Source organism: Panthera uncia, chromosome D4 (assembly GCF_023721935.1).
Source record: "Panthera uncia isolate 11264 chromosome D4, Puncia_PCG_1.0, whole genome shotgun sequence".
Classification (NCBI taxonomy): Eukaryota; Metazoa; Chordata; class Mammalia; order Carnivora; family Felidae; genus Panthera; species Panthera uncia.
The window spans coordinates 85963001-85990898 of record NC_064807.1 but is presented as its reverse complement, the minus strand read 5'-3'; the positions used below and the strand labels follow the sequence as shown (position 1 = coordinate 85990898).

Below are 27898 nucleotides of genomic sequence, written 5' to 3'. Positions count from 1 at the left end.
AGCCATTTAAGAAACCCACCCTTCCCCTCTCCAAACATCAAGCACGGTATCTGAAAAAAAAAAAAAAAAGAAGAAGAAGAAGAGAAAAAGAAAAAAAAGGTTTTTGGCTTCTTGGCCGCTTCTGGCCACCATTCTCTCCGGCGCAGGTGGGCGGGGGCGTGCGCATATAAACGGTAGGCCCCGCATCCCTGGGAACTTTGGACACACGAGGCAGCAGCAACAGTTAACAACCAATAAATAAAAGGTATCAATTATATAGGTATAAAAAAAAAAACAAACACCTCACTTTCCCCACAAAAAGCACAATACTGTTATCACAAAACAAAAAAAAAATCATCATCATCACAATTCATCATCCTTGCCACGCAGGTGGTCTGGCTGCTCGAGGATGGGACGACAAATAACGCGAATCGGGCAGGCCTCCCCCAATGCCCCCGAGCACACCGTGGCCGAGGCCGTGACTCCCCGTGGCCTCTCCGGCTGCCGAAGGACAGCCGAGGCGGGAGGCAGTCTTCTCTGAGGTCCACGGCAGCCTTCTCCCCATCTGTCAGTCTGTATCTTCTAGGACAGAAGGTGGTTGTTTTTTTCTTTTTTTTTTTCCCTTTGTCAATGTCTGTTTGAAATAAAAAAAAAAAAAAAAAAGCACACGCACAGGAGAGCAGGAAGGACCCAGAGGCTGCCCGCAAAGCAGCCGAGGCCTTGGTTTTGCAGGGGGCTGTAGCCTTTTCCGTTTCGTGTCGGTTTCTGGACAAGCAGAGGTTGTTGGCGATTGGAACCAGTGGCTTCAGGCGGCGGTGGGTGCAGGGCAGGGGGGAGGAGACCGGGCCCCGCGGCTCCAGGGCCGCCCGGCTGGGTGTAGATGCGGAGAGAGGCTGGGGGAACACAGGAGGGTGGCGTCGGGGGCGGAGGTGGCCTCATGGCACGGGAGGAGGTGAGCGGTTCCCAGGCATCTGGAAGACACAAGGAGGTGAGACAGGTGCGGAGCTGGCTGGCTGCCAGGGACCCACGCCCACGGAGCCGGCAGGGGAGGCAGCTGGAGGGCCGTGGGGCATTCCGTCAGAAGTCCTAAAATTCAGCGTGCGCACCCTCGGATCCACCTGTTTGGCGCTTCGCATGTCTCAAGAGGCAAAGGAGGCGTTTCCCACAGTATCATCTGCGACAGCGACATACAAAGGGAGGGAGCGAGCTAGGGAGCCGGTCGGATAAATGAGGGCGCAGCCCTAGGATCAGATAATTTGCAGCCACGAAGGCCGAGGCGCGGCGTGGCCGACAGGCACAGAAGATGTCCAACCGGCTTCGCCACCGGGGACACACAAATAAACCCCACAGTGAGACACCACCCCACACCCGCCGGGATGGCTATCCTCAACACGCGGGGAAGTCCCAAGTGTTGGCCAGTTAGGACCCTCACCCTTGCTGGTGGCAGTGCAAAAGATGTCACCCAAAAGGCTCAACACAGTTACCGTGGGACCTAGCAATTTCACTCCCAGGTAAAAAAGGAACGAGGTCCTGATACCCACTCCGACAAGGAGCCTCGAAGACGTTACGCTAAGTGAAGGGTACCGCACGCCAAAAGCCGCGTATTGCTTTTATGTGACAGACTGCGTTCCGATGACGCGTCCCAAGTAGGCAAATCCATAGAGACAGAAGGCAGGCTGAGGCTGCCTGCCGGGGGCTGGGTTGGAGGCGGGATGGGGCGAAAGTGCTTAATGGATATGAAGGTGGGTTTTTGCTTCCTTTCTTTCTTTTGAGAGAGAGAGAGAGAGCACAAGCGGGGATGGAACAGAGAGAGGGAGAAAAAGAGGATCCCAAGCAGGCTCCACACTGTCAGCACAGAGCCCGATGCGGGGCTCGAACTCGCGGACTGTGAGATCACGACCCGAGCCGAAGTCGGATGCCTTAACTGACTGAGCCGCCCAGGCGCGCCCAGCGTCTGACTCTCGATCTCAGCTCAGGTCTTGATCTCAGGGTCAAGTCTGAAGCCCCGCGAGGGTATGGAGCCTCCTTTAAATAAATGAAATCAAATGGTTAATTTGGGGGTGCCTGGCTGGCTCAGTCAGTAGAACGTGTGACTCCTGATCTCAGGGTTGTAAGTTCAAGCCCCAGGTTACTTAAAAAAAAAAAAAAAAAATCTTAAAAAACATTTTTTTAATGCAATGGTTAATCTTATGTCATGCGACTTGCGCCTCAGTATGTTTTTGAAAAAAGCAGCACGGAGGACCGGGCTGCCTGCTACCGTCTGCACGATCCACAGATCCTTCCCGTAACCCTGCTCCACTTAAATCCCAAGTCCCTGCTGCCCCGAACGCACGGGGTAGGCGTCTGATCCAAAAGGGGTCATTTCCCAGATCTGTGTGACATGACCAGAAAGCATCGGCTGGGCTGGGCTAGTCAGCTACGCGGTGGTGACCCAAAGGAGCAGGCAGGCCCCACGGGAGCAGAGTTGGGGTGGCCGCCGGGGTGCAGGTGAAGGGAAGGGTCCTCCCTGTGCCGACCCCGGGGCGCTTGGCTGAGTTTCCAATCCCGTGCCCTGCCTTCTGTGGCAAATCTGTGACCCCTGTGATCCCCAGCACTGGACCTGCTGCTTCAAACCGCAAACACGATGGAACCCATCAAATGCGTTTAAATCCGTAAATCCGTGATTGGTCCCCTTTGAACGATGTTAGAAACCCACCTCTTTTTGAAAAGCTGGAAGCCAGGAAGAATCGAGTCTCTATCCAGCCTTTCCTTTAGAAATGAGGCTGCAGTAACCACACGGTCGATGAGGGGGAAGTTTCCCAGTAGAGTAAACAACCGAGCTAACCACAAAGAAGGACGGACAGCTCTGGGACACCACCTACTGAATGAATGAATGCATGCATGCATGCGTGAATGAACGAACGAATGAAGGGCTCGTCACCAGTGGCTGCTGACGTCACCAGACCTCACGTGACGCCTGGCGGACACACAAAGCCCCCCTCGGGAGGTGCTCTCGTCAAAAGTGGGTCAAAGTGAGTGCCGGGCAAGCCTGCCCATCTAAGTGCCCATTTCCAGGAAGAACAGGAAACTGAAGAACGTGTTAAAACGACCCACGGGGGCACAATCAGCAAACCCCGAGGTAGGAGACTCCACGGAATGTATTTCTCGACAAATAGCAAAGCAAAAGAAAGGGGAGCGGGAGACATTAAAATGAACGTGAGAGACCAGCCAATTACAATAGGTGGAATTCATTCTGATTCTGTTTCCAAGAAACAAAACATTGCGAGGCCACAGGAAATGGGAAGACTAGCTTAGCTGCAGACTGGGGGGTATCAGGGAATTAGTACTGGGGTTTTTTTTTTCGCTATTATGGACTCTCTATAAAGAAATGTTATCTTGGGGCGCCTGGGGGGCTCAGTCGGTTGAGCATCCGGCTTCGGCTCAGGTCATGATCTCGCGGTTCGTGGGTTTGAGCCCCGCGTCGGGCTCTGTGCTGATGTCTCGGAGCCTGGAGCCTGCTTCGGATTCTGTGTCTCCCTCTCTCTCTGTCCCTTCCCTGCTTGCACTCTGTCTCTCTCACTCTCATAAATAAAAAAAAAAAAAAAAAACAGAAGTTTTTAAAAAATCCACCTCATGGGACACCTGGGTGGCTCAGTCAGTTAGTGTCTGACTCTTGATTTCAGCTCTACTCATGATCTCATAGGTTCACGGGTTCGAGTCCCGCATTGGGATCTGTGCTGACAACGCGGAGCCTGCTTGGGATTCTCTCTCTCCGCCCCTCCCCTGCTCACAAGCGCGCGCTCTCTCTCTCTCAAAATAAATAAACAAACAACAACAACAACAAAATCCACCTTGAGATTTCCAACAACCTACGTGTCCCAAGCACAGGCCTAGGTCAAGTATGGCCCAGCCACACAAGAGAATACTACGCAGCTATTAGAAATGATGGCCTCGAACATTTTTACCGATGCAGGAAATATACAGGATCTCAGTTCCTCAGTGGTTCAGCGAATTATGTAACAGGAGCTTATCTAACAATTATGATACATCAGGAATCTGTGAATAAATATGAAATGATGGAACACAAGTTGGATATAATTACCATCCAGTAGGTTTGAGGACAAGCCTAAGAAAAGGAGGAAGGCAATTTTCAGGGCGAGCTTATAGGAAGGTTGTGTGAAAAGTTTGTCATGAAAATAAAGGAGCATGTTTTCGGCCGCCATGTTGCCGGTGAGGGTAAGATGGGTGTCTCCATAAATGGTGTGAAGGAAAGCCAGTGTAGACACAGCACGAAGTGGACTTTGTGCCAAGTTGGGTAAAATATGTTAAAAATGTCTTTTCTTTGGGGACGCCTGGGTGGCTCAGTCGGCTGAGCGTCTGACTTTGGCTCAGGTCATGATCTTACGGTTCATGACTTCAAGCCTCGCGTCGGGCTCTGTGCTGACCGCTCAGAGCCTGGAGCCTGCTTCATATTCTGGGTCTCCCTCTCTCCCTCTCTCTCTGCCCCTCCCCTAGTCATGCTCTGTTTCTCTCTCTCTCTCTGACTCTCAAGAATAAATAAACATTAAAAAAAATTCTTTTTTTAATTTCTTTTCTTGGGACACCTGGGTGGCTCAGTCGGTTAAGCGTCTGACTTCGGGCTCAGGTCATGATCTCATGAGTTCGCGTCCCGTGTCGGGCTCTCTGCTGTTAGCACAGAGCCCACTTCAGGTCCCCTCTCCCTGTCTCTCTGCCCCTCCCTTGCTCTCTCGCTCTCTCTCTCTCTCAAAAATAAACATAAAAAAAAAACTATTAAGAAAATCTCTTTTCCTACTGTTAAGTTGCCAAAAGAAAACAGAAACATTCCCTATAAGTTGTTCATTAAAAACAAAAAACAAAAAAACCAACCGCCAACATATGGTTATGAGCTCATTGCTGCTGGGGAAATACAGACCCATATGTGTTCACAGAAAACCGTGAGACGGAAACAATTAGGGTGATTCCAAAATAATCACCTGCTGTAAAGAGACTAATGACGCCATGTGACTTTTTCTGGGGGACAGAAACATCAAGAACCTCTGTGCATACTGCTTCTTCCACGGCCTGCAGGAGACCAAGCAACACTGTCACGTGACAGCTGCCACGGAGGCCACTGGTGACAGATACCACACAAAAGGAGCCTCTGGGAGGGGCCCCTCGGTGGCTCAGTCAGTTAAGCGGCCGACTTCGGCTCAGGTCACGATCTCGCGGTCCGTGAGTTCGAGCCCCGCGTCGGGCTCTGTGCGGACCTCTCGGAGCCCGGAGCCTGTTTCAGATTCTGTGTCTCCCTCTCTCTCTGACCCTCCCCTGTTCATGTTGTCTCTCCCTGTCTCAAAAATAAATAAACGTTAAAAAAAATTTAAAAAAGAAAAAAAAAGGAGCCTCTGGGAGATGTGACAGAGGATCATACGCACCGTGGGATCCAGAGACACACACTGGGCTCTTCTGAGATTAGAGAAGGGACTGTGATGATTCCTTTAGAAACCGGTTTGATTACCTATCCCCATGCTGACCCAGTTACCGAGGATTCAGTTTTTGTGAGCGTTCAATTCTTTTTGAATCGCCCCGGACACAAAAACGCGCCCAGCGGTTCTATCTGGGGAATACATGAAGGCTTGTAAAAATAAACTTTTTGTAGGCAGGCGTTGTTCTTCAACATTTTTTTTTTTTTTAAGATCTTATTTTTAGGTATACCCAGCGCGAGGCTCAGACTCACGACCCTGAGATCAAGAGTCACGTGTTCCACCGGACTGGGCCAGCCAGGAGCCCCTCAACCTGTTCTGTGACATCTCTTCAGTGGAAAAGGATTTCTTGTGTAAAACAGTCACCACCCTCATCATCAGAAAAGCTTCGGAATGGCATAAGCCTCCGGAAGAAAGTATCAGCAAACCAAATCTGACGATACATCAAAAGGATTAGCACACCTCCAGAAGTGGAGTTTTATTCTGAGAATGCAAGGGTGACCTAGCATTCAAAAACCACGGGGCGCCTGGGTGGCTCAGTCGGTTGAGCGGCCGACTTCGGCTCAGGTCATGGTCTCGAGGTCCGTGAGTTCGAGCCCCGCGTCGAGCTCTGTGCTGACCGCTCAGACAGAGCCCGGAGCCTGCTTTGGATTCTGTCTCATGGACCCCTCCCCTGCTCACGCTCTGTTCTCTCTGTCTCTTAGAAATGAATAAACGTTTAAAAAAAGAGTAAAAAATAATAAAATAAAATAAAACATAACTCCTGGCGAGCTAGAAAGGGAAACTTTCTAAATCTGATAAAACCTTCCAGCAGAAGACCTATACCAGACATCCTAATAATAATTACCGGATTAATTCTAAATCAACTAATCTAATAGTCAATTCTTGAAACTTTTCCCCCAAGACCAAGAGTGAGACAGGAATGCTCATCTTGTCTACTCCTAGGCGGCACTGTGCTGCAGGCCCAGCCAGTGCAAGGAAGCAGGGCAAAGAAACAGATGACGGAAAGAAAGCAGGGAAAGAAAGAAAGCATAGAAAAATCCCAAAGAATCAAAGGCAGACTCTTAGATTTGATAAATGACGTTAGCAGGATCATAGATATATGGTTAATCTACAAAACCCCTGTGAATTTCAGGGCGCCTGGGTGGCTCAGTCGGTTGAGCGTTTGACTCTTGATTTTGGCTCAGGTTATGGGATCGAGCCCCGCGTCGGGCTCTGCACTCAGCATGGAGCCTGCCTGGGATTCTCTCTACGACCCATAACAGAGGAGAGGCAGAGAGAAGAGGAAGGAGAGAATGAGGAAGAAAAAGGGAGACAGTTCTCTTCCAGAATGGAGGTGTCCTGCCCCACCCCCCACCCCAGGCCCCAGGTGCCCCTCCACTCACCCCGGCTCTGGGCCGTGGACTATACCAGCCCGTCATAGAGGGACAGCGCCTGCACAATGGAGGGGTCTGCCTTGGATCCCTCCTGGAACTCCTGTAGGGTCAGCTTCCCGTCGGCGTTCTGCAAGCAGAGAGAGAAAGACAGACAGCTAAAGGTGGAGGGACGACCAGCCTCTTAGGAGAGGGGCCTCTGGGCCGGACCCCGAACATCCCCTCCCCAAGCCCGGCCCGGGACTGGCCGAGAGACAGCTTCGAAACAAAGTCAGGTCAGGAGGGAGGCGGTGTCTGTCGCTCACTAGGTAAGAGGGCTCGGACATCAGACAGACCTGGGCGCTTGCCGGCAGGGTGACCTTGGGCACGTGTTCCACCTCCCCGGGCCCCGGTTTCCTCACCTGGGCACGAGAGATAACTACATGGCTTCCTCAGGGCACCGGGGTGACGGCTCTGGGAGCCTAAGATGTGCAAAGTGCTCAGCAGCCTGCGAGCGCCCCTAACTCCATACCTGCTATCACGGCCATTAAATCCCATAAATGGCAGTTAATTCCAAAGGGCTGAGAGCCAAATGCATTTCTCTGGAGTCACTCTCGGAAGGGCATTTAAGCGACTCCCAGAGGGGCGCCTGGGCGGCTGTCAGTTGAGCATCTGAACTCAGCTCAGGTCACGGTCTCGGAGATCTGTGAGTCTGAGACCCACACGGGGGTCTGTGTTGACAATGCAGAGCCCGCTTTGGATCCTCTGTCTCCCTCTCTCTCTGCCCCTCCCCCCGCTCACGCTCTCTCTCTCTCTCTCTCTTTCTCTCTCTCTCTCTCCCTTTCTCTCTCTAAAATAAACATTAAAAAAATAAAGAGGCACCTGAGTGGCTCAGTTGGTTGAGCGACCGACTTCGGCTCAGGTCATGATCTCACGGCCCATGAGTTCAAGCCCCGCGTCGGGCTCTGTGCTGACAGCTAGGAGCCTGGAGCTGCTTTGGATTCTGGGTCTCCCTCTCTCTTTGCCCCTCCCCCACTCACACTCTCTCTCTGTCTCCAAGGTAAATAAAAAAAATAATAAGTAAAATAAAATAAAATAATATTTTGATGGCTATATTCCAAAATCATCCCCTTCCTTTTCAACCCCATGGATTTGATTGGATACACTGAAAATCATTATTCTCAGACGCCCACAGACATCTCCAATATGTCAGAGGGGCCCATGGCAAGAAGTAAAAAAGGTTAAGAATCTTAGTTGAGGCTGGGGCGCCTGGGCGACTCAAGTCCGTTAAGCGCCCGACTTTGGCTCAGGCCACGATCGCACAGTCTGAGTTCAAGCCCCGAATTGGGCTCTCCGCACTCAGAGCAGAGCCCATTTCGGATCCTGTGTCTCCCTTTCTCTCTGCCCCTCTCCTGTTTGTGCTCTCTCTCTCTCTTTCTTTCTCTGCCAAAAATAAATAAACTTAAAAAACAAACAAAAAAAAAAGCTGCCCCTCTCTTAATTGAGAGAGGAAAAAGTGTCAGGCAAACTTATTTAACACTCTGGGCATTTGATGGGGACAGCAGGCGACCAGTGGATATCTCGGCAGGCCAAGCCACTGCCCTGAACATCCGTGCATTTATAAGGGTCCCCACTGCCGGCCCACGCCTTACCTGGCCGAGGACCGGTCTCCCCCTGCCCCGGGCTCACCTTGTCCATCATGGCGAAGATCCGGTCCACCCTCTTCTCGGGGGTGTTCTCCTCCTCGGGGAGTTCCACCGTGTTCCCCTGCCAGGGAGAGACAAGGTGGGCGGTGGGTTCCCGGCCAGAAATCTGCCTCCCAGATCTGGGCTGCTTCTGGACGCCGACTGCTCCCCCTCCCCACACCTCCACCCTCTCTGCAGTCTGGCTCTAGAACACTCGCCCCCCTCCGGCCCCACCGCGGCACCGCGGCGGCGGTGGCCCCTGCCCGCCGCCCCTCCCCCGGCCAACTCTCACCCGGGGCAGGAGCGCAGCTGTGCGGCCAGGCCCTGTCCCTACATGTGACGCCCCTCCTGCCGCTCCCACCCCGTCGGGCCCAGGCCTCACCACCATCTGGTAAATGGCGTCCACAATGTCTAGCATCTCGTTCCTGGTGATGTAGCCGTCGTTATCCAGATCATAGAGCTTGAAGGCCCCTGGGAGCAAGCGGCCGGGGCGGGGTCACCCGGGAGCAGGGCAGGCTGGGCCACGCCCCTTCCTCCCACCCCTCAGCCCACAGGGGAGACCAAGGGCCCCGACACTCATCGGCCACGAGGATTCACATCAGGACAAACGGATGGACAGACAGGCACACGCGCATTGACATACACACCATTTCGACTAGGGTTTAAAACCAAAAAAGAAACCAGGGGCGCCTGGGTGGCTCAGCCGGTCGAGCGTCTGACTTCCGCTCAGGCCGAAATCAAATGGTTCCGTGGGTGAGTTCGAGCCCCCACATCAGGCTCTCTGCTGTCAGCGCTGAGCCCTCTTTGGATCCTCTGTCTCCCGTTCTCTGCCCCTCCCCTGCTTGTTCTCTATCTTTCTCTCTCAAATAAATAAATAAACTAAAAAAAAAAAGAAAAAAGAAGGAAAGAAAGAAACCAAAAGTAGAAAGGAAGGGGGCTCTGGGTCTGCCAGAGTGGAGGCTGAGGCCGGGGCTGAGTGGGGTAGGGACCAGGAGGACCCCCTAATGACGGCCCTCCTCTCCACCCACGGCCCATCCACAATCATGCAGCTTCCTGCTATGGTTGACTCAGAAAATCAAAGAATACCCCCAGGATGGGGGCGGGGTGTAGCTTTTACATGAATAAAATCCTCCTTTATTCCTAAAAAAAAAAAAAGAGAGAGAGAAAGAAACTGCAGGCATTTCTTGTTACCAACGCAACGCAGTGTCAAGGTCCAGGAGAGCAGGGAGTTCTGGCTCAGCTGTTCCCATCCTCTCTCCAGACTCCCTTTTGCACCCCGTGTTCCAGCTTGGAACTCTCTCCCCGCTGGGGCCTCTGACATGCTCTTCCCCTGCCTGCAACCCTCTCCCCTCCTCCCACCCCGGCCAGCTCTCCCCTGGCCCCAGCTCAGCCCCTGATCTTTTAAAAAAAAAAAAAAAGTTAGTGTTTATATATTTTTGAGAGAGAGAGAGAGACAGAGCATGAGCAGGGGAGGGGCAGAGAGAGAGGGAGACACAGAATCCCAAGCTGCCTCCAGGCTCCGAGCTGTCAGCACAGAGCCCCACGTGGGGCTCGAACTCACAGACCACGAGATCGTGACCCGAGCCGAAGTCGGATGCTTAACCGACTGAGCCACCCAGGCGTCCCTCAGCCCCTGACTCTTAACAGTTCCTCTCCTGTCGGCTCACCCACTCCTTCCTGCCTCGGCTGCAGTTTTATGGGATTTAAAAAAAAAAAAAGTCCCCATGCCAGACTGACACTCGTGAGAGCAGGTGCCTGCCTATCAGATTCCCCCGTGGAGTCCCCGCCTCCTGGCCAGCACACGTTGCTGTGTATCTCTTGGGTGAATGAATGAATGAAGTGAATGAGTGAGACCAGTCGTCAAAACAGTGAATTCCCAAGTGGTGCAGCCAGCGCTGGAATCGGGCCTTTTAACTCGACGCTAAGCTGCCCGTGGCCCGTGTCTGCACCTGTTGCCTGCCCCGTCTGTCCACCGCGCCTCGCTAAGCCAACGTTCCTCCTACACGGCCACCTCCAGGAAAGTTCCTTTGACCTGGAAAGGCAGGACATCTGTGCCGCTCCCTCAGCCCTGGACAGACGGCCTGGCCCGCTTCTTTGGCTTCCCTCCAGCCTGGGACCAGCCAGTGTGCGCCTGACGGAACCCGGGGACAGGACTTACACCGCAGCTTCTCGTCCAGGGTGCCCCTTGAGGTCACCGACAGTGCCTGGATGAACTCGGAGAATTCAATCCGCCCGTCCTGACAGGAGAGAGGGGTGGGGCGGCCGCAGTCAGCACCGGGTCACCCGTCAGGCTTGACCTCGGGCGCCTGATGGGCAGTGGCAGGTACCAAATACCCCACGGCTAAGGGACACCCAAACGGGGAGGGTGGGGGAGAAGGGACAAGCGATGCGGGGAGGGGGGGACGATTACAGATGGGTCAGGTCAGGTAGGAAGGACAGAAGAAGGACTGAGGCTCAAGGCAGAGCCCAACTCCACATGTGATGGGAGAAAGAGCCAGAAGTCATCACTAACACACATACACACACACACACACACACACACACACACACACACCACACACCCTCTCTGGGCAAGAGTCTGGAAACCCCTTCTCCTCGCTTCAAACTACAGGCTCAGAGGCTTCTGAGGAGCGCAGGGCCCTCAACTGTTTAATCCTGTTTGTTTTGCCAATAGGGAAACTGAGGCCCGGAGAGGGCAGAGCTCTTCCCGGGGCCAAGCAGTGTGACTGTCAGCCTGAGGGCACCTGGAGAAAGCCAGGGCACGACAGAACGGAAACCATCCGAGGGCCCGAAGTCCAGAGTGTGAAATCGAGCTCCGGTAAGTGCCCCGTGAACAGGAAGGAGCCTGGAAAAATGCAGGCGTGGGCCAGGGTGCTGAGGACGGCGGGCGCCCCACAGCGGATACGCCACAGGTCAGCACGGCCATCGCCGGGAGGGGACACACGCTCCCGACACAGAGAAGCCTTGAAAACATGACGCTCCGCGAAAGGAGCCAGGCACAAAAGATCCCACGCTGTATGATGCTCAGAGCCTCAGTTTCCCCATCTGCAAAACGGGGGGTATTCAAAGGACGTGCCCCAGAGGTGCTTGGTTGTAAAACCTCACTCAAAACGATCCACGGGAAAAGCTGAGCCCGTGGTAAATATTCAGTAAGTGTCAGTTGCGGCTCTAAATCCTGCTACGGTCCCTGCAGGGATCTGCATTTTGTGCTCGCGTGAGCAAGGGCAAGGCGTGCGTGCGTGTGCGTGTGCGTCTGTGTGTACGCGCGCGCGTGCGCGGTACGGGCGTGCGTACCCGTCTCCGCGCGGCGCAGGAGGAAGTGCGTGCGCCCGGGACACGCGCGCGCATTGGTGTGCATGTGCGTGCGTCAGTGCGTTTGTGTGTGTGTGTGTGCGCGCGCGTGTGCACACGTATGTGTGTTCCTCCTCCAGAAGGGAACATCGGCAGCGGAGTGTGGGTGTGGAGACGCTGCGGGGGGCCTGCGGGAGCTGAGCCGGGGGGGGGGGGGGGAGGGGGGGGGGGGGGGAGGGGAAGCTGAGCCCTTCCCCCCGCGCAGGCCCTGTCAATCCCCGGCTCACCTTGTTTTCGTCAAAGACGTTGAAAACAAACGTAGCAAACTTGGTGGGATCTCCGAATGGGAAGAATTGCTTGTAGATCTTCTGGAAGCCTGCAGCATCCAGCTGCCCGCTGGGGCAGTCCTTGATGAAGCCTTTGTACCTGGAGGCGGCAGACCGGGCGAGAGAGGGTCAAAGAGGCGACAGCATCACCCACCCACCTGCCAGCGTCCCCGGAAGGCTGTGAATCCTGTTCAGGGAGACAGTGCCACGTGGAGGGTGGGGCACAGGCCTGGACACTGTGCAGCACCGGCTCATCCCCCCTCTGCCTCTGGCTAGCTGTGTGACCTGGGACGGGTGACGGCACCTCTCTGAGCCTCGTCCGTACCAGGGGGATAAGAGTCGCCGTGAGAATTAACCTGCACACCGTGCACCTGCCACCCCCCTACCCCCGCAGCCCTGCACTCCACACAACGGGGCTGAAACAAAACTCACCCGAACGAGCTCCCCTAAAGTCACGCTCTTACACCAGGGCACCCCTGCCTCCCCCACCGTCTCCGCTGAGCCCCTGCTGGCACCACAGAGCGGGGGCAGGCTGGCGGTGCCGGTGGTGGGCAGAGCCACCATATGGGGCCAGCAGCTGGCTCCTCCCACATGCTTGCACCCCGCCCCCCACTACGCACACCCCCTCTCCCCCGCGTCTGTTCGCGGGGATCGGTGCTAAGAGACACAGGAGCGGGGCAGCAAGCTCAGAGGGCACCCTGGTTTGTCCCCCCCTGTATTCCCAGCGCCCGGCCCAGGATTCTGCAGCTAAGCAGCCAGCTGACCGCCGCACGGCTCTGGAACCCAAAACCCGGCTTTGCCATTTGCTGGCTGTGCAACCTTGGCCAAGTGTCTTTACCCCCCTGAGCCTGTCTCCTCGTCCCTAAAAAGGGACGGCTGCCACGTCTGTCTTGTTGGCCTCAGATGAGAGGATGATGTAGCATCCTTAACATAGGGCTGGGCACAAAAAAAGCCATCAGTAGCATGATCTTTTGCATTATGAACTCAGACGGGCTGTCGTAAACCAGTTGGCGAGTCGGCGCCTGGGCGTAGCTTAGCAACCCAGCTGGAGGAGGATTCCTTGGAGGAAGATTCCTAGCACGAAGGGAAGCCAGCAGGGCATCAGCTATTCTCTGTTCCCAGCCCTTACCTCACTGGGCCACTCTCTGCAAACCCACTCTCCCGGAACGCCCACGACGGCCAGCGAGCGAGCCTGCGAGGAAGCCCATTTGGGGGATGAGGAAGCTGAGGCCCGGGAGGGGCCGACTTGCACGTCCTCGCAACCCAGACCAGGGCTGAGGCCAGTTGCTCCAAGCCATGGGGTCGCCGAGACTACCACCTGCCCCACTGCTCTGTCCTGAAACCTTGTGAAGGCTCCCTTCTCCCCTCACGTCGAGGGAGAGGACTCCGGGCACCCTGTGCCCGGCCCTGGGAAGTGGCACCGTGGCGGGGGCCCATTCATAGAGGTCACACGTGGAGAGGCCACTGCCCTCCCACCCACAGGACACAATCTGAGGGGCCTGGGTGGGTGCTGCACATACAAGGACCTAAAGGGACCCACAGGACACTCGGGGATCATCAGCCTGCACGACGGACGCCAGATGTTAACAGGATGGGGGTTGCTGGGTGAGGGGGAGGCGGGAAGATGGAACGGGGGAGGGGGGTCGGGGTGGACGCCCACAGCCAGCAGGAGGCCGTGAAGGAGGCCAGGCCTCCGCGCCCCTCCCCATCTCCCACCGGACACCTTCAGGGAGCAGAGGCCCAGGGAGGCCAGGTCCCTGCTCAGGAACGGGACGGCTGCCCCATCTCGCCCTCTGCCCCATGCTGGGCGCTGAGCTCAGCGATGCGGGGTTCACAGATGAAGGCGCGGAGGCAAGAGGTCGGGTGCCCCTCCCACCGCAGGTACCAGGAAGGGACCCGGCCTCCCGCAGGACCCTCCCCTAAAGCCTCCTTCCCAGCTGGGTGCTCTGGGCCCCAACTTCATACCCGGGCAGGACGCATGGCCAGGGAGCAGGGGCGTTTTAGGGACAAGACCTGATCCGTGACTCCAGGCCTCCTGGCCAAGACAGGTCCCTGGGCAGGAGGAGGGGACGGGCCTGGTGCCCGTGTGGGGGCCTTGCGGGGGCGCGCTCCAGCCACCAGATCACTCGGGGGCGGGATGGGGGCCCCCCGCAGGCTTCTCACTGCCCCACGATGGATGTGTGGTATTTAAGTGATCCTGAAAGCCTGTTAAAAACAATGGAGAGAAGACAAAAGCCGCTTCTAGAGGGTTCCTGCGGGTGGCTCCTGAGTGGGGGGGCGGTTTGCTTGGCTGCAGGAACCCCCAGCGCTGAGAGCAGCTGCAGAGAGCCAGCAGTGGGGGGCCTGCAGTGAGAGCTGGGGGTAGGCGGGGACGCGGGGAGGCCAGCCTCCATGGGGAGCCTTTCTGGGGTAGGGGGACCGTCCAGGTACCCCTGCAGAGGGCCCCAGGAAGCCCATCCCCAGGAAGCAACCCCGGGCCCAGCCTCCTCTTGCCAACCACCTCCATATTCCACACCCAGCCACACTTTCTAGAACGTGCCATACTATCTCCGGCCTCCAGGCCCTGGTACCCGTAGGCCCCTCTGGCCGCAAAACACATCTTTTTTCTCTTCACTGGGCTCAGCCACTCACCTACCTCGTCCAGCTCTGACGTCGCTTCCGGGAATGCTGGCCAGGCCCCCCCACCCCTGCCTGCCCCAGAGCCTGACAGGTTCCTCTGCTCCCTCACCCCTTGGGAGATCCCCAGCACGCTATATCCCGTTTGCTTCCAGGTCGTATCCCTGGAGGGACATCCCACTGTAACCTCTCTGGCACTGCAGAGCCCCTTGCGGGGGGTGGGCCCTGGTGTATGATGGGGGCTCAGTAAATGTTTGTCCGAGGAGATGGATGGATGGATGGACGGATGGACGGACGGACGGACAGACGAATGCATGAACACACAAACTGCCAGACAAGGACGGAGTGAGACCCAGGTATCCAGTGCCTTCTTCCTAAGCCCCGAGGACCCTGGCCAGCACTTGAGAGCTTCCTGCAGATGGCAAGAGAACCACTGATGGACTCCCAGCCCTCGGTGGATTGGCAGGGGGCCCAGAGAGGGAGACAGACCGGCTCAGGGTCACACAGCAGCAGGATCAGAGCTCCGGCCAGGCAGAAACCGCCCCGTGCAAACGCGTGCTGGAGCCCTGCTTCCCCAAACACCGCGCAGCGCCGTTCATCGTGGGAAGGTTGGGGGCACCCTGCCTCGCCAGAGCAGAGATGGGGGGATCTGCTGTCCCAGACACCCCGGTCACCCCACCCTGTGAGCCGTCACGGCTCCAAGGTCACTGAGAGACGTGACTCCAGCCCCCCCCCCGGGGCCCCCGCCCCCGGGTCCGACCAGGCCCGGGCCCCCCCCCCCCCCGCCTCCCCTTGAGACATGCTGCCACCAGAAAACCCGTTCCAGGAAGCCAGGGCCTTGTATGCCAGTCCCGTGTACCCCTCCCCTGCAGTGCCCCTCAGGTCCCCTGCTGGTATAAGTGGCTTAGACCAGCTCTGGGTTTCTCCACCCCAGCACCACCGACATTTGGGGTTGGGTGATTCTTGCGGGGGGTTGGGTGATTCTGCGCACCGTACGACGTAGGCCTCCGTCTGCTAGGTGTCCGTAGCACCTGCTCCCAAGTGAGGACGACCAAAAGTGTCCCCAGACAAGGCCACGTATCCCCCCGGGAGCAGAACCACTCCAGTGGAGAAATACCGAACTAGATGGCCTGTGGGAAGCCCATGAACTTGAGGGGGTCTACACAAGCGTCTGCCCTTCCGGTGTCTGTGATTCTGCAAAACGACTACCACTGGGGACCTACTGAGAGCCAGGCATACGGCTATGCGCTTTCCAGGCACAATTTCACGCAATGGTCCCACTGAGCCCAGGAGGCAAGGACTATTATGCCCACTTTACGGATGGGGAAATGGAGGCTGGGGAAGGTTCCCTCTGGCCCAGGCACAGGGCCTTCACTCAGGACACTTTCTGCTCAGCCCACTCTTCCCCTCCCTCCCCAGCTGACTCCCACTTACCCTTTCATTCTTGGTTTCGGTGTGTGCCTTAGAGAAGCCCTCTCTGGCCACCGCGGACGGCGCCATACTCCCAGCCCCCTGCCCCTGGCCCGGGCCTCGGTGGCGCCTCGTACAGCTGTGCCTGGTGACTGGCTCGTGTAACCCGTGTGGCGGTTACACGGGCATCGAGACAGGGACCACGTCTCCTCACCCGGCCCTGAGTCTGCAGGGCCCAGCCCCGTGCCTGGCACACAGTAGGTGCTCAGTAAATGCTGCACGGAGTCGCACAGCCAGCAAATGAGGCAGCCGGCGCTAGAGCCCTCTGCCACACGTCCGGGCTTGCGTCCGATAGGGGGAGGGGGCCGGGATGGGGCATCCTGCCCTTCGAGGCCCGACGCGCTCAGTCGGCCTGCTTTCCTTGGTGCCTTCTGTTTGCTTCCAGGCCCAGGGTGGAAGCCACAGCGGTCCCGGCGTTGCCGCCGGCACACGTCAGACACAAAACCTGTGCTGCTGTCAGTTACCTCCACCAACTGGCAACTGGGGGTGCCCAGCCCAGGCTGGACCTCAGGGCGGGATCTTGGGGCCCAGCCCCAGAATCCCCAGGCACCACCGAGGACAGACGGCCCTGGGGGCCTACCACGCAAAAACCCACTGTGACGGGCCACCCGCCTCAGACAAGGGCCCCACGCGTGGGGCAGAAAGGAGTTGGGGACGCATCTTTGGCTTGTACTTATCATGACTAAGCTCTGTGCTTATGGTTCCCTTTGGTTGCACAGAGCACGCAGGGATTCTGTAATATAAAGAAGTTAAATTTTTGTGTTGGAGTATAAACACAACACAAGGTAGGGCTCAGGCTTCCCCACCGGGCCTGGCTGGATCCCACCACCATCCCTGCCCCGGCTGCCCGGAGCGGCCAGCCGTCCCAAGGGGGAGTTTCCAGCAGACCAAAGACCCCTGATGCGCCTGCCGCATCCAGCCACTTAGCCCGGGGCACATACGGGGAGGCCCTTAACGGTTAGGCCAGTAAATTTCACATTGTGTGTATCTCACTGCGTGAAAAAACTGTAATTAAAAGCATTACAGAATGTTCTAGATCAGGCATAAAAATATCAAACACAGGTACGGTCGGCTGAAACACAACATGTGTTGTAGCAACATGTGTCGGCTGTAACACGACACTAACACGATACTAAGAGTTGTTTCTATCCAGATACATCAGTGAAGCATGAAATCGATCGGCCGTTATCCACCAAAAAATGAGCGACTTTTTACAAGCTATTGCGGAGGGGGCGCCTGGGTGGCTCTGACGGTTAAGCATCTGACTTCGGCTCAGGTCACGATCTCACAGTTCGTGGGTTCGAGCCCCAGTTCGGGCTCCATGCTGACAGTGTGGAGCCTGCTTGGGATTCTCTGTCTCCCTCTCTCCCTGCCCCTCCCTCTCTCTCTCTCTCTCTCTCTCTCAAAAGGAAATAAACGTTAAACAAATAATAAAAAAAATAAAAACCGAACCAAACTACCATCACATCTCCACCGAGGTTTGCCTTTGTCTTTTAAAAACCATCGTTAGTTACCAGGACCTGGTGGATGCTATTTTGTTTCTTTTTACTGACGCACGAAGAGGACATTTCATTAAATCAATTCTCTCTGTACCTGTCACTAGTCTTGAAATCGTGTTCGAGAACAGGGCTCTTAACTCTCTGGGGGCCAGGGACCCCTCTGGGAATCAGACAGAGAGCTACGGGACTGAGCCTGGGAGACAGGCACCGTCCCCGAACGCCGTGCGGGCAGCTTCCGGCCACACGGGCGTCTGACAGGGTTGGCTGTGTTTGGGGGCCAGCTCTTCGACACAGGGCGGGGCCGAAAAGAGAGAGTCGCAGATGTGATAACTGCATTCTTACGCTTCTTTGAAAGGGAAAGGGAAAAAAAGAAACGTGTCATTCCATAGAGCGAGGGAGGCTGCGTGTCACTTAACAAAAACACTTCCCCAGCGCCACCAGCCTGGGCCAACGCCTGTGTCCCCTTGGGGACTCTCCTTCAGTCCCAGCTGCCTTCAGCCCCCCCAGCACTGGCCTGGCACCTAGTAGGTGCTAAACAAACGACTGAGTGAGTGAGTGAAGGAATGAATGAATGAATGACTGCTCGCCCTGACACGGGGATCCCTTTCCCATTCAGCTTCTTGTTCTCTGAGACCCCCGAGCGAGACCCGAAGGCCCCAGGCTGCTGGGACTTTCCGAACTCACTGCTCTCAGTTGCCATGAACTTGGCCCTGTGGGAGGCTGGCTGCAACTCCCTGCATGCCCGTCCCTCCCTGTCCAGGGTACAGCGCTGCCTGCTGTCGTGGGAAAGGCAGGGAACAGGTGGGTTAACGACGAAGCGTCACCCCCAGCGGCAATCAGCCCCGAGCCCCAGCTGTCTCCGCGGCGCCCGTGATCTTTGCAAACAACCCCTCCCGTTGGCACCCCCGTCCCAGCGCCCCCTGAGGATGACGTCTCTCCTCCTTGCTCTCCTCCCCCACCAGCCCCCGCTGTCTTGGGCTTTGGGGGGGCTGCCCAGGCAAGAGCCGGCAGGATTGAGCCCCCACGGCCTGAGCCACGGAGGTGGAAAGGGCTGGACCCAGACTCCACATACATACACCCAGCCCTGGGCCACCTGGGCCCAGCGTCTCTGCCCTTCGGAGCTTTAGTTTCTTGGGGAAATTTGGAAAATAGAAAATGCGAGAGAAAAAGCTACCGCAACCCACGATGCTGGCACCCAAGGTACCCACGCACCTACCGCCAGCTTCCAGCCGGCTTCCCTCCCGTCTTGTGCTGTCGGTCAGGGCCTGGGGCCGGGCTGGGGGGAGGGAGGGGGTGATGTGTGCCCTGCTGCCTCTCTGCTCTCCGAGGGGCTGCAATTTCACAATCATCTGGAAGGGCCTGGGACCCGCTGCGGTTTCTTAGCCCCCAGTGTGGTTGCTGATCGTCCACGGGGACAAATCATGCTCAGCATGGGAACGGAGACAGTCAAGAGCAAGGGGCAGGGACCCAGGCTGGCCGTGGACCCTGACGCTGGCCTCACCGCTCAGCCTCCAACCCCCTCCCTCCAGGTACAGATCGCGGCACAGCAGCTCAGGGCTGTGCAGAGTTGACCCCGAGGGCAGCGGGAGCCTGGTGCCGGCTGAGAGCCCAGAGGACGCTGGTCCGGGCACCCATTGCTGTGGCCTGGCCCGCGCTCCTGACAACCTGGGCCCGACCGGCGCCGAGGTCGAGTGCTACTCTCGGCTCTGTTTCCTCTCCTTGGCCGGCCCAGGGCCCATCACACAATCACTTTCGAGCCCTGGGCCTTGGGGCACCCGGCTGGCTCCGCGGGTGAAGCGTGCGATTCTAGACCTCGGGGTTGTGAGTTCAAGTCCCATACTGGGCGTAGAGATTACTTAAAAAATAAAATCTTGGGGCGCCTGGGTGGCTCGGTCGGTTAAGCCTCTGATTCTTGGTTTTGGCTCAGGTCGTGATCTCACAGTTGTGAGATCGAGCCTTACATCAGGCTCTGTGCTGGGCAGAGCCTCTCTGCCCTTCCCCTGCTCATGTTCTCTTTCTCTCTCTGAAAATGAAGAAATAAACTTAAAAAAAAAAAGCCTGGCCCTGGGTTCTCTCGCTGCCTAGCGGCTGCTGAAAGTCAGCACAAAACAAGGTGATCCTGTACAATGCTGGAGAAACAGGGACTCGGTGGTCAGTGCGGGCCTCTCCGAAGAGACGCCAAGATCTGGGGGCAGAGGGAACAGCAAGGACGGCGGCTCTGAGGTAGGAATGAGTTTGGTGTGGCTGACGGACAGCAAGTGCAGGAAGTGCCTGGTGAGGCCGGGGGAGAAGGTGGGGTGAGAGACCCTGGGGAGCCCCAAGAGCCAGGGAAGGGGCTGGGGCTTTATTTCGAGGGCGGTGGGAGGCCCTAAGGGGCTTTAAGTGAGAGGGTGGGGTGTAGAGAGACAGACAGACAGATTGGAGGAAGCCGGAGCCGCTGTCCTGGCTGGATCCGTGCAGGCACTTTGCAGGTGGGACAGGAAGTGTCTGCGGTGGCCCTGCGGGTCTCTGCATGCCCCTCCCCCTGCTTCCCCACCCCCACCCAGACGGTCCAGCCCCGGGTGGACTAGACCTGGGAACCCCGTGTTTTCCCAGGGAGGGCAGGGCATCGGCACATTCCCCAGATGTTGGGGGCCGTGAGAGCTGGTTGGAACAGGAAGGTGCTGGCTGGGGGCTTGGTGACAAAGGTCCTCTGAAGATGGGCCAGGGTGCTTGGGATCCTACCTGTTTCCTGAGCAAAAGACAGAGGGAACAGTGGGCCACCCACGGCCCCAGCGAACCAGTGACGTTCAGGGCAATCGAGGGATAATAACATGCGTTCGTTTTGTGTGCCCACAACAAGGACACTGATGGCCCTGGGCACTGCAGGAGAGGATCCAGAGTGCCGGGATCTGTGATCCATTACCAATGTCTGCTGTGGGCACGGGTGGAGAGAGTGGTGGCAGGAGTGTCCCTGTTTAACCATCCCTGGTCTAGCTTCGCCCCAAGGGATAGAGCCATTCTAGAACACAACAGTGGGGTGGGTAGTGGGCTGGCCCAGGAGGGCCAGAGAAAGGCACCGTTTCACCTACCTCCTAACCTCGAAGGCGCCACCAAAATGAACCAAAGGACATGTGTTCGAGGCCCACAGAACTTTCCGGCAAAGCAAGATCCGTTCCGGTCTTTGTAAGCTCTTTAGAGAGAACCCCCTTCTCACAAGGACTGGGTGTCACCAGGCCTCGGGCCCCTGTTCTGTCACGGGAGTCCCAAGAACTGCTCTCCACGGGCCAGCCTCCAGGGCTCTCTGTGCCTCCTCAGGGGCCTAAGCCCCCTGAGCCTCTGTGCTTGCTAAGCCCTGTGCCTGGAACTCTCTCCCATGGCCGAGCCCTTGTGCAGGGGGCAGCTGACACACCAGCTTGGCGAGTGAGCGAAAGTCATTCCGTCTGCCTGGGCCTCAGTTTCCCCGTCTTCATAACGAGCAGGGGGCCTTGAGTCTCCGGATTGCTCTGTGGGTTATACTTGGTGACGACGTCAGCATTATCACCAACACCGCTAACGGAGAGGAGGTTACGAGGCTCTGTTCCGGACGTCTCACGTGAGTCAGATCACCTCCTCTCTGCGGTATTCCTATAAAGCGTGCCTATCATTACCCTCATTTTCCAGGCGGGGAAACTGAGGCACCGAGAAGCCCAGGAAGTTGTTCAAGGTTGCTCAAACAGAATGCGGGGCACGGGCGCTCAAGCCCAGCGCCCTGGTTCTGGAGCCCACCTGGCCCTGCGTTCCCGGGGGGGAAACACAGGTGTGAGCAGGGCAGGACCCGGGGGGCTCAGGGCCTTGTCTAGGAAATGCCACGATGGCACACTCCTCTGGGTGACGGTGAGGAGGAAAATGAGGCCGCGTCTGAGAGCTTGCAGGGTACATGGTGGCGCCAGGGGACAGACCCCACCCTCCTCCCTGCCCGGCCCTTCTCTGCACCTCTGTTTCTTTTCCTCAGCTGCCATAAAGACGATAAACCGTGTCGGCCCCCAGGGCAGCTCCCAGGGGTCAAGAGCCATGTTTGGGAAGCACATGGGGTGTGCTTCTTGGGGCCTGAGCACCCACTACGGCCAGGCTCTGCGGACACAGGCGTGAAGAGGGCAGGGCCAGCCTTCAGGGCCAGGAAAAGAGGCAGTGACTGCTACCTGCTGTGTCCCCGGCTGTGGTGGGGGCCCCGAAGCTAACCGGAGGGCCCAGGGGTTTCAGGGAGGAAGCCTTGAGGGTGGGGAGATAGGAGCCAAGCAAAGAGGGGGAGGGGTGTCCCCAACAGGGGGGACAACCCGAGCAAAGGTCAGGAAGCCCCAGAGGGCGAGGTGGGTTCGGGAACAGACAGCAATTCAGGCAGGCCAGAGGGCGAAAGGAGTTTGCAGTGAGACTGGAGGGGTCAACAGGGCCAGCCCAAACCAGTTCTCATACCCACATAGCCATGCCTGAGGCATGGACTTCACCTGAGCTCCAGGGAGGGTTTAGGCAAAAGCCCCTCTGGCTGCCAGGTGGGAAGGAGGGGATTATGTACAGATGGGGGACCCCAGAAGGCTTCCTGGAGGAGGTGACTTAGGTGAGCTTTGGGAGAAGAGAGCTCAGAGAGCCCAGAAAGGTAGGCAAGAAGGGCAGGGAGTTCTAGAAGGGAGATAGGGGTAGACAAAGGCCCAGGAAAGAAGGGCAGGCGAGTTCTGGAAGGGAAAGCCTTGGAGATAAAGACCGAGAAGCAGGATCCTTTCTCGAACGCTCACCTGGGGAAGCAGGAAAGTGAAAATGAGGTCGGAGGCAGATCGGATCCACGCATTGGTCCTCGGATGTGGGGGGGGGGGGGGGGGGGGGGGGAGGGAGGTGGCGGCGGCTGTTCCCCCCACATCCGCTCCCCCTGTGGGAGCAACCGGCCGGGCGTCCAGCGCAGGGCCGGCAGGGTTGGGCAGGTCCACCACAGCTCCCACCCTCTGCAGCCTGGGCTCACGGAGTGGCCCCTGGGGGAGGCTGGCCCTGCACCGCACGGCTGCCCGGGAGCCTCACGGCCTGGCTGTCAATGGGGGGTGGGGGGGGCGCATCTCTAGGCTCCCCCTGAACGGTGCACAGAAGGCCACTGGCAGTGGCCATCGTCCCCCGGGCCCCGTGCTGCGACCTTTGCAGGGAATGTCTTCCGAGTGCTTCATCGTTCCCGCCATACACATGGGGAAACTGAGGCTCAGAGAGTCACCCTCGGTCACTCGGATAGGAAAGGCCAAGTCAGGATTCTCCAGTCCGTTTCTAAACCGCCAGACTTTTCTGGAAGTTGTCCGAGCTTGCCTCGTCCCCTCCCTCACCGCCCCCCACCCCCTGCCCCGACCTCAGGTCTGCCTTAGTGTGTGACCTCCGCTGTCATACTTTCCACAGGTGATAAGACAACATGCCACTCCCCTCTCGCCAGCCCAGGCAGGCATCGGTAAGCTGGCACCGCCCCCCATTAATCCCCCACTGGCATACTTTCCATTTGCTCCACTGCACGCAGCCTCAGAATCCTTCTTAACCTGGCACTCTGGGCAGCCGCTACGGGTTGATTAGAGCTGGCATCCCAGAGGACACCTATCGGCCATCCCTGGTCCAGTCTCACCCATCACTTAATAGAAGGGGTGACTGAACCCCGGAAATGGGAAGAGACTCGTCACGGCCACCAGCGATTTAGTGACAAAGCCAGGCCTGGGACCCAGCCTCCTGACTCGTTTCTGGTGAGCGGGGCCCCGTGGTCCTTAGAGACGCCGCAGAAAGCAAGGACTCACCAACGACCCCTCCCCGCCCCGGATCAAGTGGCTTTCCGTCAGTCCCTTGGGAACAGAGGAATCCAACCCCTTGGATGGTGGCTGAGCCACTCTCAGAAAGCCCCTCCGCGGGCCCCCGTCCTGGGCAGCTAGACTGCCGTCCCAGCAGGCCAACGCCAACGCCCCCAGGCCTCCCCGCCGACAGTTTGGGGGAAAGTAGTCACTCACCACTGCTGGACTTCCTTCTCGGTAACTGCAAGAGAAAAGAGAAGCAGCCTTTTAGCTCTGGGAGGTGTCTCAGGGGGACGGGCTGCCCCGGGGGAGCCCCCTTCCCGCCCTCCCCAGCCCGCCCCGCGGCGCCCCTGCCCCCCCATGTTGGGGCACCTGCCGGCTCTGAGTAAGAGCTTGCCCCAGGGGTGACCAGTCCCAGTCACGAGCTCCGTGTCCAGCCACCCCCGCGGGGGCCGCCCTGGCCTATCCCTCCTGACGCCCACTGGGCGTCCACGAGGACCGGCGAGAGCAGCCTCCCACATGCAGGGGTGCAGGAAGGAGCGTCACCCCCAGGCCAACATTTAAGATACGCTGTTCCCCGCCTCGCAGTCCTGGCACAGCGCAGCGGAGTCAGAGAGGGCACCCGGCTGCCCTGTCTGTGTACGGGAGGCGGGGTGATCCCAGGACCGAAAGGCTGCGCACCCCCTCCCCGCCCTCCCTCCTCGGCCTGCCCCTCCAGCTCCTTATAGCGGTCGGTCCCAGGTTCTTTTACAGGCAGTACGAGAACAGCGCCCAGAACGAAAACCTGGGACAAGCCACATAATGTGGTCGAACATCCAGCCAAGCCCAAAGAGTCATTCTTTTTTTTTTTTTTTTTTTTAATTTTTTTTCAACGTTTTTTATTTATTTTTGGGACAGAGAGAGACAGAGCATGAACGGGGGAGGGGCAGAGAGAGAGGGAGACACAGAATCGGAAACAGGCTCCAGGCTCCGAGCCATCAGCCCAGAGCCCGACGCGGGGCTCGAACTCACGGACCGCGAGATCGTGACCCGGCTGAAGTCGGACGCTCAACCGACTGCGCCACCCAGGCGCCCCCCAAAGAGTCATTCTTTATTGAACCATGAAACAAACAAAAAAAATCTCTTTTTTTCTGAAAAGTACTACATTGGCTCGGGTTGGAGGCAAACCAGCGCTCTCCCAACAATCACTGAATGAGCACGTCGAACCACCTCCAAGGCCGCACTCACTCTCCCTGGGGGTGGCCTTGGGAGACTGCATCCAGCAAGGTGTGCCTCAGTTTCCTCATTTGTAAAGCGGGAATAACAGTAATGGTAGCTGCCAGGGGAGCTGTCCTGGGAATTCAATCAAAACCGGTGTGAGAGCTCCTGATTCCCTGGCATAGACGCTGACTCAGTCCAGGCTTGTGGAGGGAAGGAAGGAAGGAAGGAAGGAAGGAAGGAAGGAAGGAAGGAGGAAGGAAGGAGGGAAGGAAGGAAGGAAGGAGGAAGGAAGGAAGGAGGAAGGAAGGAAGGAAGGAAGGAAGGAAGGAAGGAAGGAAGGAAGAAGGAAGGAGGGAAGGAAGGAAGAAGGAAGGAAGGAAGGAAGGAAGGAAGGAAGGAAGGAGGAAGGAGGGAGGGAAGGAAGGAAGGAAGAAGGAAGGAGGGAAGGAAGAAGGAAGGAGGGAAGGAAGGAAGAAGGAAGGAAGGAAGGAAGGAAGGAAGGAAGGAAGGAGGAGGGAAGGAAGGAAGGAGGAAGGAGGGAAGGAAGGAAGGAAGGAAGGAAGGAAGGAAGGAAGGAAGAAGGAAGGAGGGAAGGAAGGAAGGAAGGAGGAAGGAAGGAAGGAGGAAGGAAGGAAGGAAGGAAGGAAGGAAGAAGGAAGGAGGGAGGGAGGGAGGGAGGGAAGGAAGGAAGGAGGGAAGGAAGGAAGGGACAGACAGGAAAGTGGGTGTTAGGGGGAGGTCAGCTGAGAAAAGGAACTGCGATCTCTTCCCAGGGAAAAGGGAAGGGAGGCCCAAGGGGGTGTCCCTGAATTGCTGTGGCTGATTGGACACCAGGAGGCCACTTTCCAAAAACCGCTCCAAGGGAGCCTGTACGAAGTGCCAGATACCAAGGGGCCACTGGAAGCCCGGCTGTGTGCCAGGTCCGGGCCTCTGCTTTGGCTCAGCTGCCCTGACCACAGCTCCGAGGGAAGACAGCGTGACTCTGCCCTGGCTCCAGATGGGGAAACTGAGGCACGAAGGGGCCAGGACCTGAAGTGATGGGGTGAGGGTCTGAACTCGGCGTGTGGCTCGGCCGCCTGCCCCACAGCCTGGAATCGGGCGGTCAGACTCCCGGGGAAGCCTGGAGGCCGCTGCCAGAGCCCTCCCCCCACAAGCCCAAATCCCAGGCGCCCGTCCCAGAGCAGACAGCTGGTGTACGGAAGGCATGACAAGGGCGGGAGGTGCCGATTACCTGGACCGGCCAGACCCGGTGTTAGAGAATGCAATTTTCCAAGAGAGTTCGGGCAGAGGGTGGAAGGAGGGAGGGGGGCCGGGCGGGGGGGGGGGGGGGGGGGGGAAGCAGACCTGGGGCGAACCCGGGGGGGGGTGTCCGGGGCTGCCCCGCCCGGCGGGGGGGGGGGGGGGGCGGCAGGGGCGGGGAGGGGTTGATGTGCAAAGCCCAAACCTGGAGAGACACAGGAAACCCACCAGGGCACAGGCGGGAGCTTACGGGTCCGCGCTCTGGAGCCAGACGAGACCGTCTGGATTCAAATCCAGAGCCACAGCTTTCTAGCCCTGTGTCCTTGGGGGGGGGGGGGGGGAGGACTTCCTCTCTCTGGGCCTCAATTCCCTCATCTGTAAAACGGGCCGTTGCAAAGACTTAACTGGCTTGGTGTTCTTTACCTGCACAAGAATCCCACAGGCAGGTGGTGGTTCCATTTTCCCGAACAAGGCTGAGGTTCGAGACAAGTCCGCGTACTTGGCCTGAAGCCACCCGAGGCCACCTTGCCAGGAAAGGGCAGGGCCGCGACGGCCTTCGGAGCCCGGGATGAGCGCACAATGGGGACGGGTGCCGACGAGCTGCCTGACCTCGTGTGACCTCACAAGGTGTGGCCTCGGCATCACATGACAGAAACGGCAGGAGCCGGGTAGCAGACCCAGGGCTGGCCTCTGGCCTCACAAGGCCCGAGGAGGCTCCCCTGGAATATCCCTTATCTCAGAAGTCCCCTCCCCCCCCCCAGTCGCCCCTGTCTCCAGGATGTAGCAGCTATGGTGGGGGAGGGGCAGCGTTAGCTGCCCCTCCCCCATCAGAATGGTCCTCAACACAGAACACTGGTTGTCGAGCAGGCAGCCAAGCCCCAGGGGATGCGAGCCGGGGGGCTTGGGGCGATGGGCCCTGCTGATGCTTTAAGGAGCCAATTAACCTTTAGGGAACAGAGGAAGCCATGAGGGTCCCCTTGGCACCATGGAGGGTCTTGAGTGGGGCAGGCATCAGGCAGCCCTCGGGGCGCCCAGCCACCTGCCCCCGGCCCCTCCACCAGGGTCAGGAGTCCTGGAGGTGACCAGGGTGAACCTCACTGTTCAGGCGAGGAAGCTGGGCTGGGGACCCGAGGGAGGGACCCAGGGCCACGGCCAGAAGGAGGCACGGCAGGATGTCACTGCCCAGGTCCGCACGATGCCGAGACCACTCTGTCTGGGTTTCCCGGAGCTCAGCCGTCCCGGCACCACCTTCTCGAGTCCTCCCTAACCACCTGTCTGATGATTCACTCAGGACGTTTCTCTAACTCAGCTCACTCATTGCCTCATCTAGCCTCAGCCTCAGCACTGACAGCCGTAAAATCACCGGTGACGTGTGCTGGTCGTATCTTTTCTAACACACAACAGAAGTATCACCATGAAGATGACCGTCCTTGATCAAACCTGGCCTCGCCGATAGGGAAACACGCCGACAGCATGTGTCCCCCCCCCCCCCCCCCCCGCCACCGAATCTGGTGCTGTGGAAGGACATGGTGCCCACGGAGTTCTCCTGCCAGAAACAGTCAACCTATTAGGCTATTAGACTCTAATAGACTATTAGAATAGTCTAATCATGAGGACAGCAGCAGACAAATCCAGAAGGCGGGACAAGTCTACAACACAGCTGGCCGGGACACTTGAGTAAGTGGGCCGCCGTGAAAGGTACAACAAGGCAGGGGATTGTTCCAGAAAAAGAGACAAGGCCGTCAAATGCAACTCGCAAAGCCTGGATGGGGTCCTGGATCTGGCGTTAAAGACCAACAATAGTAGGGGCGCCTGGGTGGCGCAGTCGGTTAAGCGTCCGACTTCAGCCAGGTCACGATCTCGCGGTCCGTGAGTTCGAGCCCCGCGTCAGGCTCTGGGCTGATGGCTCGGAGCCTGGAGCCTGTTTCAGATTCTGTGTCTCCCTCTCTCTCTGCCCGTCCCCCGTTCATGCTCTGTCTGTCTCTCTCTGTCCCAAAAATAAATAAAAAACGTTGAAAAAAAA

General features: G+C 57.7%; 1 protein-coding gene across 1 annotated transcript; it reads right to left on the bottom strand.

Moving 5' to 3' along the window:
- Positions 1-260: 260 nt before the first annotated feature.
- Positions 261-23798, bottom strand: NCS1 (neuronal calcium sensor 1). The gene is made up of 7 exons (XM_049631625.1): positions 23653-23798; positions 12054-12192; positions 10634-10712; positions 8858-8946; positions 8480-8557; positions 6824-6941; positions 261-950 (listed from the first exon to the last, which is right to left on the bottom strand). Exons 1-6 carry the CDS (start codon positions 23796-23798, stop codon positions 6843-6845), a joined length of 630 nt encoding a protein of 209 aa, XP_049487582.1. The 3' UTR covers positions 261-950; positions 6824-6842.
- Between the last annotated feature and the right edge of the window lie 4100 nt (positions 23799-27898).

What these genes read in the sequence shown, in the direction of transcription:
- NCS1 (XM_049631625.1), bottom strand. Translation starts at nt 23,798, where the DNA reads ATGGGGGGGCAGGGGCGCCGCGGGGCGGGCTGGGGAGGGCGGGAAGGG. An exon ending in CCTGGACGAGAAGCTGCGGT is followed by an intron (nt 8,947 to 10,633) that starts GTAAGTCCTGTC and finishes GCTTGCTCCCAG; the next exon opens with GGGCCTTCAAGCTCTATGAT. An exon ending in TCTTCGCCATGATGGACAAG is followed by an intron (nt 6,942 to 8,479) that starts GTGAGCCCGGGG and finishes CTCTGCTTGCAG; the next exon opens with AACGCCGACGGGAAGCTGAC.